The sequence below is a fragment of the Lissotriton helveticus genome, chromosome 3_1 (genome assembly GCF_964261635.1).
Source record: "Lissotriton helveticus chromosome 3_1, aLisHel1.1, whole genome shotgun sequence".
NCBI lineage: Eukaryota > Metazoa > Chordata > Amphibia > Caudata > Salamandridae > Lissotriton > Lissotriton helveticus.
Genome location: NC_136061.1, coordinates 51,314,531 through 51,326,669, shown reverse-complemented (window position 1 = coordinate 51,326,669; position 12,139 = coordinate 51,314,531). Strand labels below are relative to the sequence as shown.

General features: G+C 42.8%; 1 protein-coding gene across 1 annotated transcript in view; it reads right to left on the bottom strand.

The window, feature by feature from the left end:
• Nucleotides 1-12,139, bottom strand: part of LOC144824399 (solute carrier family 22 member 7-like) — a 259,657-nt gene that overhangs the window by 82,379 nt on the left and 165,139 nt on the right. Inside the window, exons 7-8 of the mRNA XM_078683509.1 lie at nucleotides 10,443-10,552; nucleotides 10,118-10,332 (exon numbers count right to left, since the gene is read on the bottom strand). Of these exons, the coding sequence (XP_078539635.1) occupies nucleotides 10,118-10,332; nucleotides 10,443-10,552 (325 nt within the window). The remainder of the gene's footprint in view (nucleotides 1-10,117; nucleotides 10,333-10,442; nucleotides 10,553-12,139) is intronic.

The following is a 12,139-nucleotide window of genomic DNA, read 5'->3' as shown; positions in this document are numbered from 1 at the left end:
TTGCCATTGTGATGTTTGGCCAGTGGCTTTTATCATTCGAGGTGTTTTCTTTGTGATGTGTGAGTGAGTTGAGGTGCACTTTCTAAGTAATCATTTGATGTATTCAGTGTATATATCTTTCTGATCTCTTGCAGGACGTCCAGCATATAATATTTGCTTGAATTTTATCTCATATTATTTGCTGCTTGTTTATTCATGGTATTATTCATGCATTTAACTGTTACATTTACCAAGTGTACTATTATTGCTTGCATATAAACATATATAAATATATCCATAACTTTTTGAATGTTCTGCTTTTGTCATCTGGGAAAGCCTTTCTGGTAGAGAGCATTTTATAAAATGAAACCCTTTTCTAAAGGTGCTGTGTTATGTCTCCTGCTTTGCCCTGTGGGTTTGAGCCAACTTGTGGGAGATTCTGTTTTATCTGAAAGGCAAAGCAAGACAATGCATAAGATTTTTATGTAAACTCTGATCTTTTTTATTATACAGGTTTTAAGTGTATTTACCAACATTTTATGAGATTGTAATCCATTGCTGTAATGTACTGTTATGATCTCTATTTTACTTTTATGATCTTTGGGCCCGATTCTCAGAACTAACTTAAGACAAAATCCTAATTTTGGTATTCACAGAAGGCACTTACTCATTTTGGTATTCACAGTAGGCACTTACTCATTTCGGTATTCACAGAAGTTAGGAGTCCTAACTTTAGGACTCCTAAATGCCTTCTGTGAATACCGAAACTCTTAAAGTTAGGATTTTTCTCAGTTTAAGTAGTAAAGTTAGGACTCCTAACATTAGGACTCGTAAATGCCTTCTGTGAAAACCGAAAGTCTTAAAGTTAGGATTTTTCTCAGTTTAGGAGTAGTAAAGTTAGAACTCCTAAATGCCTTCTGTGAACACCGAAAGTCTTAAAGTTAGGATTTTTCTCAGTTTAGGAGAAGTAAAGATAGGTTTAGGACTCCTAAACTGAGAAAATCCTAATTTTAAGACTTTTGGTATTCACAGAAGGCTTTTAGGAGTCCTAAAGTTAGGAGTCCTGACTTCTGTGAATAGAGAAATGAGTAAGCGTCTTCTGTGAATACCAAAATGAGTAAGTGCCTTCTGTGAATACGAAAATGGTAGTAAGTTTAGGAGTTTGCCTTAAGTTAGTTCTGTGAATCGGGCCCTTTATTAATGAGATCAAATAAAGTGAGTTCTGATTCTGACAAAGAGGTGTACACAAAGCCCAAGGTTTTATTGAATACAATAAAAGTATTTCTTGAGACACAGCTAAAGTGAAAGCTGTCTGTAGGCGAAACATCTCCTCTAATGCTACTCATCTAAACCTACAAAAAGCCATTATGTGGTTTGCTGGGCTCTATTCTTTTATCAATGCTTTTCACCCTTTACATAAACCATCTGCTCTCAGCTGCTCTAAAATGTAATACAACATGTATAGAGAGGATACCCAACTCTGGCTGAACATTTCAGCCTTCAATGATGTAGAACTCATGACGAACGTTCTTAAGGACATTAACCTCTGGACATCAGTCCAACACCCAAAGCTGAACTTTTCTCACCCAACTGGGCTATTGTAATGCAAACATGGCTTTACTCAGTTAGAGTGTTATATCGTAAACCTTCCATTGAGGAATCCAAAAAATCTCCTGGTCCATCACCTCAGTGGCAATTTCAACTAAATAACTGTTGAGTCTTAAACATGGAAACTCCCAACACAGCGTGATTTCCAAACTGAGTCTTGCCACCATCAAAGCAGTCTGATAGGTTGGTGCTGGGCGCTAAAAAGCTTGAACATAGATAACCATTTGGTCTCTCTGAAGCAAACATCACCCAGGGAAGAAAGGAGCAATGTTACTGTAGAGGTGCATGAAATTTGTGCAATTTGACTAATTTGTCATCTCATATTTATGCAAAATTATGTGTAATTATGCAAAATACAAATCTGATATTTTGAAGTATATTTAACCCCTTCGACGCTGATGACGAGCTGAGCTCGTCATGAGCTACGCCTCTCGTACGCTCATGACGAGCTCATGTAACGCGCGTTTTCAAAAACCGCCGCGCACAGCGGGAAAACCGCTAGCGCACATGCGGTTAAGGCCATCGGTCCCACCTGCAGGTGCACCCCCCACATTACGATGGTGGGCTGACAGAGAGACCATCTGCCACACATCCAACGGAATCGAGCAGCCTGTCGGACCATTGGAGGGGCTGTAATTCCTACAATAGGGGTGGTGCCTGCTCAGGCACGGTCCTAGGGCTTACAGAGTCCCTTTCCACCTGCCATTACATGGCGGTCAGCCCGCGATGAAACAGCAGGGGGAAAGTGACTTTGGGGGCCTCTAGCGGGCCCTTCAGGTCCTCCCCTATAGGTTCCAGGGGCATGGTGCCCCCTAAACATGCCTGCTCCATGTGGCAGACACCACATGGTGCCTGCCACATAGTGCAGGGATGTTTAAAAGTGTGTATTTTGGACTGCAGTCTGTGCTGCAGCCCGAGCACATGCCACAATACAAAATGCAGATTGCAACCGCTTTTAAGGGGGTCGCATTCTAATATGGGTATTGGGACTGCCGACAGCTAGTCGGGCGGCCCTGCTACCACCACAGTGCCGGTTGGACGAAAGTAAGACCGGCATTGTAATCAGGCCCTGAGTGTGAAAGGCATCCTCACATCAATTTCTGGCTCCTGTACATTTGCAGAAAATGTTTACCACAAATTACCAAAAATTGTTCAATTTTCAGTATATTTTTGCCACAAACAGCACATAATCATAGAAAGATTTGTAATGGAGTAATTTTGGAAATTTTTCATAACAATTGTAATGAGAAAATACCAAAATTGTGCAAATTAGGCCAGTGAAATTTTAATTTCACCAAGGCCTTCTTTAACCTTTTCGCTGCGAGGCCTAAAACTTTTTAACCACGTAAGGCATCCACCGCCCCCTGTGCTAAGCCTTTTTTTGGCTATTTGGGGTTGTTCGCGCTTAGCCCCTAAAACTTTTTAACCACGTAAGGTATCCACGCCAAATTTGTGTCCTTTTTTTCAACATCATGGGGATTCTAAAGGTACCATGGGATTGTGGAATTCCCAAGAGGGGACCCAGAAATTAGCCAAAATACTGCAACATATCTTTATTTTTTGGGGAAAAATGGTAAAAAAGAGTTACAGATTAAAGCGTTTTTCCCCTGCAAATGGTATCAAAAAAGGGATTGTGGTGCTGAAATCACCCTCTTCCCAGCTTTCGGGGTCAAGCAGTCTTTTGTCAGAAAAACAACATTTTTTACACAGTTCTGGCATTTTTCTGGGATTTAGCCTATTTTTGCAATTATTTGTGCTTTTAATCTCCTTCCAGTTAATGGTAGAAACGGGTATGAAAGTAATAATGGATCCTGGAAAGCTATACATTTTAGAAAAGTAGACAAAATCCTGAATTTAGCAAGGGGTCATTTGTGTAGATCCTTCAAGGTTTCTTTATAGAAACTAACAGTTAAATATTGGAAAATTTTAAATTTAATAGAAAGAAACAGCTATTTGTGTCAACGTTTTCACCTGTAACTTCTTCTTCTAAGTATGACAGACGTTTGAAAGCAATATATTGGTACATCCGCTGGACCTTCCTGGTTGTGGGGATATATAGGACTTGTAGGTTCTTCAAGAACCCGACGAACCCAGAGCCAATAACTGAGCAGCGACTTGCAATGTTTTTTTATTATATACCGGGTATACAGCAATTATTCTGGGAAAATATATACATGGAAAAATCGGTATGAAAGAAACCTATGTATTTCAGAAATGGGAAAAAAATATAGAGTTTAGAAACAGTAGATATTTGCACATTTCCAAAATTGGCAATGCCCATATTAGCATGAGAATTATAGGTCATTTTTGAAAATGACCTCTTTTTTACACATTGTCTTTCATTTGGAAGGCAGAAATGCATCAAAAGTCAATAAGTAATAACAGTTCCTCTGCTATTCAGTGTTACCCTAAGTCTCCAGATAAAATTGGTACCTCACGTGTGTGGGTAGGCCTAGTGCCCACAACAGGAAACGGCTCAAAACGCAATGTGGCACACCACATTTTCACAATGAAAAATTACCCCTTTTTTGCAAAGTGCCTAGCTGTAGTGTATGAACCCTAACGCTGTCGGAACCTAGGGAAACATAGCAAACCTATACATATTTTAAAACTGATTGGAGGCTAATGCCCCCATCTGCCCCCCAGGGTGGGGCAGAAAGGCTGTAATTGTGGTGAGGTGTGGGGGCATTGGAATGCCCATTCAGGGCAGCCCCCACCCTACTTAAATTGCACAAGAAAAATCCCTGCTTTCTAGTGGGCTTTCTGCCACGGGGTCAGATTGGGGGCTATCGCCACCATCCCCCCCAGGGGGAGCAGAAAGTCTGTGAATGTGGCAGGGGTGGGGATATTGGCATGCCCGTTGTGGAAAGCCCACACCGTAATTAAAAGTTCCCATAAAAAATCCCTGGTGTTAAGTGGGCTTTCTGCCCCCCAGCGTGGCAGATTGGGGGCTACTGCCCCCCGGGGGGCCCAAAGTCTGTCATTGTGGCGCAGGGTGGGGGCATTGGAATGCCCGTTTTGGGCAGTCCCCACCCTATAAACTAGAGCCAAAAAAATCCCTGGTGTTTAGTGGGCTTTTGGGGCAGATTAAGGGCTATTGCCCCCATCTGCCCCAATAGGGGGGCAGAAACGCTGAATATGGCTAGAATATTATGAGGGGAGCAAAGGCCCTTGCCCAAGGGGCCACTCCCCCCTCCCTGGTATCTAGTGGGTGGATCATTGCTTAGGGATTGCCCTCCTTCCCTCCTTTCCAATGATACCTCTCCCGTCTTTCAACGTGCTCAGGGGGCTGAGATACCCCCCTGAGCACATAGAAAGTGAAACTGAAATTAGCCTTTAAGCTCATTTCAGTTTCTATGAAATTATATCAGCGCGACGTGCGCGCTGATTGTCATTTCATAGAAACAGGGAGGGGGACCTCGGGAGCTGGGGAAGCTCTTACACAGTTGCCGGGGCTTTGGGGAAGTAAGCACCAAAGGGATTTCTTCTGCAATGGTGTCGGATGCACGGGAGGCGTCTGATGCACAGGAGAACGTATGCTTCGGACGGCTCCTGCGCGTCCGAAGCATGGAAGGGGTTAAACTGGCCTGCCTCACACATAAGGTCACACTTTCTCTAACACCCCAACTGTTTTGCCCGAAAAATCTTGGGTGGACAACACACCCATTGCAGCATGCACAAACCCAATGAAACACAAGGATTAAAAAAAAAACAAAGCTAAAAAAGAATCCTTTTCAGAAAGTGCAACTATAGAATGGAGCTCCATTTCACTGGACATTACAACCATATCATCCAGTGGTGCTTTTAAAACTGAGCTGAAATCTCTACTTTCGAAGGACTCACCCAGCTATGAAAGTCTTTCTTCAAAATAATTTTTCGGAATGGATGACTTATCTGCTATTAATTTGAATCTCATTATATAGTATGCAATTTCCATACTCTGTTCATTCTTTACAATTGTTTTGGTTAAATGCTAAACGTTATGGATATCCCACCGGCTGTATTATATATGCACTTGTAATGCAGAAGACAGATCATCCGCCAGGTTTTTAACGGATGATCCTGGCTGCCAAACTCTAAACAAGACCCTTCATCTCTTTTCTACATTGCTGCTCAGATGAACAGGGTTCAGCACTAATGGAGATCCAAAAAGTTTGATGCACAGAGTGAGTGACAAAAAAGCACTGCAGGACTGTGTGTTGGAGCAGGCCACTCCAGGGTCACAAGAATCAAGGGAGGTCTCCCAAAGTGGTAGTCGTTTTTAAATCTCGCATGAGCAAGCGTGCCTGCGCTGCTCTGCAAGGCATTTAGTAAGGGCTTTTAAACTGCAAACACACGCTCGTGCGTGTGCTTTTTTTTATCACTTGCTATTGGGCTATGTGTGCTTCTTTCTAAGAAAGACAGCATGCAATTGGCCCAAGGCGGGTGCATATTCCGCCTTCTCTGTTCTGTGCTCGGGAGCGAGTTTGAGCGCCATCTGTTTCCAATTATCGCACCCGTTAATTGGAAACAGAAGGCGGTCTTCTCCTGCAGCGGCGGGCACAAGCACGCTCGCGCACCACTCCTGGGCTTGTTTACATTTATTTTGCCATAAAATACTTTTTTTCCTGTGGACAAACCCCTTCCCTTCGAGCCCAGGGGTTACGGGGTGGATTGCCCCTTCTGTGGGTGGAAGACAATACATGAAAATGAGTATGTGTTCTTGGCTTAAGTGTTCTGCAGTCAGTGTACCGTGACCCCTTCTGATATCAAACATGTGTGTCCTTCTGAGAGGGCGGTGTATGAGCAGTGACAGAGAGTCCGTGTGTGTGCGTCTGAATACATTTGTGTGTGTGTGTGTGTGTTAGTGAGTGTGAACCTGTGTTACTGTGTGTGTGCGCGCAATACTGGCTGTGTCAGTATAAGCGTGTTAGTAGTTGTGTGCATGTCCCAAGTGCGTTGCTATGTGTGTATCTGTGTCGGTGCTTTAGTGAGTATGCGTGTGTTATTCTGTCTGTTAATATCTACGTGTCAGTATATATGTGTATTTGCGGGTGTGCCAGCCTAAGGTTACAAGTCTCAGCGCACATTCTGTATACCTCTGTGTGTAGCTGCTGTATAAGATAGCGTGAGCAAGTCTGTCAGAGCGGGTGTTTGTCCTCTTGGAGGGTGACTGGTGTTGGTGTTGGAGGTTACCACGGTTTTCCGGTTCATCCCATCCTGGGCCCCTGCCTGGGGAATGAACAGGCCGAGACGGTCTGTTGACACTCAGAGGCCGTCCCTCCCTTCCACCCGGCGTGTATTCAACTTAAATAATGCCGCCTCCGTCTCGCACTGACGCATCCATCAGGCTCAAGGAACAGCTCATTTTACAGGTGAATAATGTTCATTCTATGGGTCTCCTATGGACAAATCTTTGGTAGCTCTAATGCGTGGCCACCACAGCCGCTCTCAACCACTGAGATATCTCTTAGAGTTCATTGCTTTGTGCATGGGGTGAGCTGTATCAGCACGTTGATCCTAAAACACTTAGCTAAGTAAACTTGTGTGCATATAGGTTTACTTCGTCCTATGTACTGCCCTACTCTCCCCTTCCCTCTTTCCTTCCATTCCCAGTGTACCGATGGGCCTACAGATTCCGCCACCCTTCTCAGGTATCTGTGTGCCTGTAGCTTCTGCCCCAGTAACTTAGGGCCTGGAGAGTCGCTGCCACTGAACCTGTGGGCCTGGTGATCGTGTCCCTCTGCCCCTGTGGGCCTGCAGATGCTGCGTTTCTGTCCCTCTATCCATGGGCCTGTAGATCATGTCATTCTGCCCCTGTGGATCTGTAGATCCTGTCCCTCTGCCCCGTGGGCCTGTAAACGCTGCATATCTGCCCCATAACCTGTGAGCCTGTAGCTCTTGTCCTTCTGCCTCTGTGAGTCTGTAGACATAGCCTCTCTGCCTTTGAAACCGTGGGCCTGTAGATCTCCTCTGTCCATGACCCTGTGGGCCTGTAGATGATGCCTCCCTGCCCCTGAGCCTCTGGGCTCAGGGGCAGGGTTTTTCCTGTTTCCCGGTTGCTTTGTGTCTGGAGGGGAGCTGTGCTCTCTGCTTTCCAAGTTTACCGCTTCCTCTCCTTGTCGCCTCCACTGCGGCTCTTTTATGTCCTTGTTATTCCCCCGCAGCCTCCTCCCCTCTGAGGTTCAGGCACTGTGTGAGGACTGGTTGCAGCTTCACCTCCCACATCACGTGTGAAATCATTGAAGAGCTGTCTATCGCTATTTAAATCATAATATAATTATAGCGCATGTTTCTATGGGGTGGAGGGAATGTTCCTAGGGCACTATATGCCCTGATGTTTTCAAGACAGACCCTGCAGCCAGGAAAATGTAACAAGCATTAAAAATGCAATAGGTCTCGCCTTTCAACAAGTTAACGCCATTTGCTTTGCTATACAACAGCATTAGCAAAGCAAATGGCCTTAACTTAATCAAAGGTGAGACCTATTGCATTTTTTAATGCTTGTTGGAAATTATGTCAAAAATGTGTTCAGCTGTGGGTGAGGGGCTCCTCAGCTTTCTTGACCCTTGTTCTCTGTGTCCTCTCTTGGTAAATGATGGCAGTGGGCTAAGCCGGCACGTGCCCTGGCTCCGCTGACCTTGTTTCACTCCGTCAGCCTCCAGGGATGGGCGAGCTGACATCCCACGAAGTTGGAGACATTCAGCCTAAAGATCACCAGAGAGCGGTTGAAGCCAGAATGAAGCTGCTGAGAAGTTGTTTGAGCCAGGGCACAAGGCAGTGAGTCAGTCAGTTAAGTGAGATAGCCAATGAATCTCAGGAAATTGGCTCTTACATATTTTAATAAATGATGGGGAAATGGAGAAAGTTGGGCAACTTTATTTTATTCTCTTGTCTTGGCCTGTGTTGAAGACATTCCAGAAGGATCTCTTTTCCACGTTGCTCTGTAGTTGATCTTCAGGTTAGTGGAAGCATAGTTATTTCTAACTAAACAATTTAAATAAGATGGGAGATTACGTATAGTGAAGTCTTTAATAATTGAGAAGAAGGTGAATCTTTAAAATTAGAAATTAATATCTAAGCTACATGTGTAGTCCTTCATTCAAAATTGTTTTATTTCAGCTGCATGGAAAATTTGTTTTGTTAAGTGAAAGTTCCTATTTGAAAATGTAAGTGTATTTTGGAAAAGCTATTGGGAAAAACATAGGTGTGAGTTTGTTCCACGCCCCTGCATGAGCACCCTAGATTGCCTTCATGTTAGTGTGCTAGGCTATTATTTGTTTTTTTGTGTTATTTATTAAACAACTAGCTTACCCATCGCGTGTTGCTGCGATCTCCGAAGAAAGGAAATTCAAGGAAACTCGTCATGATAACATTTAATTTACATTGTGTCATTTTTATTGAAACGTATTCATTTTAATATGGACAACATTTCAAAGTGTCGTTTTAATTCTATTTAATTATTCGAGTGCTTGTGGATACACGATTTTTTGTTTTTCCGTCTGATGCATACATCAGTATTCGAATGATTATGAGAGCCCTGGGGGGCAATATTTTAAAAATATATATGCCAGAAACCTTCGCGGGAGTGTACTCAAGAACTTCCTAAAGTTTCCTGGCGATCAGATGAATGCTGTTCTAATTTATATATTTATTCGAGCGCATGTGGATACACGATTTTTTGGTTTTCTGTCTTGTGCGAACATCAGTATTCAAAAGATTATGAGGGCCCTGGGGGGCCAATATTTAAAAAAAGTTAATGCCAGAAACCTTCGCGGGAGTGTACTCAACAACTTCCCAAAGTTTCCTTGCGATCGGATGAATGCTGTTTTAATTCTATTTATTTATTCAAGTGCTTGTGGATACACAATTTTTTGTTTTTCCGTCTTGTGTGTACATCATTATTCGAAAGATTATGAGGGCCCTGGGGGGCCAATATTTAAAAAAAGTTAATGCCAGAAACCTTCGCGGGAGTGTGCTCAACAACTTCCCAAAGTTTCCTTGCGATCGGATGAATGCTGTTTTAATTCTATTTATTTATTCAAGTGCTTGTGGATACACAATTTTTAGTTTTTCCGTCTTGTGTGTACATCAGTATTCGAAAGATTATGAGGGCCCTGGGGGGCCAATATTTAAAAAAAAAATTATGCCAGAAACCTTTGCGGGAATGTACTCAACAACTTCCCAAAGTTTCATGGCGATTGGATGAATGGTGTTTTAATTCTATTTATTTATTCGAGTGCTTGTGGATACACGATTTGTTGTTTTTACGTCTGGTGCGTACATCAGTATTTTAAAGATTATGAGGGCCCTAGGGGGCAGATATTTAAAAAGATTTTATGCCAGAAAGTTTTGCCGGAGTGTACTCAACAATTTCCTAAAGTTTCATGGCGATCGGATGAATGGTGTAGTAACGCATAAAGGACAAACAGACAGACAGACAGACATACATTTGTTTTTATATATATAGAGATATTGAATAAATATTAATAGGAAAAATAATTAGAAAAAAAAGATAATTATACAAAAGTGTGCTCTCCAAAAAACTTACATTCTGGAATGACTATATTTATGCCAATGCAGAAGCCGAAGATCAGCAGGCTCCCTGCCAGTACATGACGTCGCCCGCCCTTCTTCAGGAAGATGTATACGCCCAGCTTGAATGGTATTTCAACGGCTCCAAAGAGGAACTGGGTCATGTACATGTCCAGCTTAAAGCCTCTGATGTTGAGGCTTATTCCGTAGTAAGAGAGAAATGCACCGAGCCTGCAAGAGAGGTGACAAGCAATCACTTCGAATACGCTGGCCACTCTGCTTCATCATAAAACAAGGAATGATCACACATTTTAGAACCTCAAAATAATTAATTTCCTTACCATGCAGCTGCTATACAGATGGAAATTTTCCTCAGTACTGGAGTACGGAATAAGTCTATGAAGGTGTAATTTATACCAGTGTTCTCAACTTCTGCCATTTTACTGAGTACCTAGGAACAATGAAGTACATTAAGAAGTCAGAAACTTTTGGTCATTTAGTTAAATGAATTACTCTTGTCTGCATGAGTGTGTCTGCAGCTTAGCTTGGTGTTTACTGATTGTTGACTGATGAAGGGTTTAATCTGGCTCTTTCTAGCCTGGGTGCATGTCACCATAATCATTACATGGTCATAGGTATACAACCAAGCCACTCTATTAAAGTCCTAACAATCATTCCCAGGCTCTCTGCAACATGGGGCTTGATTCACAGAACTAACTTAAGACAAAATCCTAAACTTACTACTTTTGGTATTTAAGATTTTGTCTTAAGTTTGTCTTAAGACAGACTTCAGACAAAATCCTAACTGTCTTAAGTCTGTCTTAAGTCTGTCTTAAGACAAACTTAAGACAAAATCCTAACTTCTGTGAAAACCAAAAGTAGTAAGTTTAGGATTTTGTCTTAAGTTAGTTCTGTGAATAGGGCCTATGGTGCTTAATCAGGGATTTCCCAAAACAGCTGATATTACTTGTACTTACTTTATAGCTTCCATTATTGGAATGATAACTGTTTAAATTAGTTTTGCAGTTCTCATCCAGTACCCAAACATTTCTAATAAAAATGCCAGTTATTCAGAGATCCTTAAATTGACTGGTTGTGACTGGTATGACCTGTTGCAACATACACTAAGGGGGTTATTTATGAGAGCCTCCCGTCACTTTTGCACCACCTAAAGTGGTGCATGCATGATGGAGGGATCTGAATCTGATTTATGAAGCCACACAAAGCCATCGTGCACAGCTTTGAGTGGTCCATAAATCTTGGGTATGGCGATGCAGCTTAATTCACTGTGTGACCCTATTCTGGGCACATGGTTGTTGCAGTGGGTGTGTGCATGCAACACCCATGGATTTTGACATTTCCCCAGGTTTACAAAATGATGTCGATCTGGGGAAGTCCCAAATCTTTACGCATCTAGAGGTGAGGCGTAATGAGAAGAACTGTGTTTATTTCTCCGCATCTTTTCCAAAATACATCTCTTAGGATTGTTTCTCTGAAGGAAGGTGCCCCTTCCTGCATGCAATGAAGGCACCCTTGCACTGAGGTGCAAGGGTGCCTATGTTGGCACTAGGCTGCTGAAACAGCACCAGCACAGGGAGAAAGGACAGGAATGTACCGTATTGCATAAATACAATGCATTCCTTCCCTTTCCCTTTGGCGTGGGGCAGTGCAGCACAGTGATTTGCTGTTCTAACCTATGCCAAAATCTCATAAACGAGAGCCTGAGACTTTGAAAAACATGGATAAAGGAATAAGGTAAACTTCCTCCTGATAAACTGAAGATTTTAAACTTTGAAAAGGTAATGCTTTAGTTAGCCCTTCCTGCATGTGGCTCAAGCGTTAAATAATGAATGGCTGCCACGGCTAAGAATTTCAAACTTCTGCAAATTTCCAAGGACTGTTTTGCACATTAATGCAAAGTGACATTTACTGTTTGCTGGATACCTAAAGGACCAATGACAAGTCCCAGGCTCTGGCAAATCTACTGTTGCTTCCAGAACAGAAAAGACTGCAAGTACCTCCTCACTCATGAAGTGAC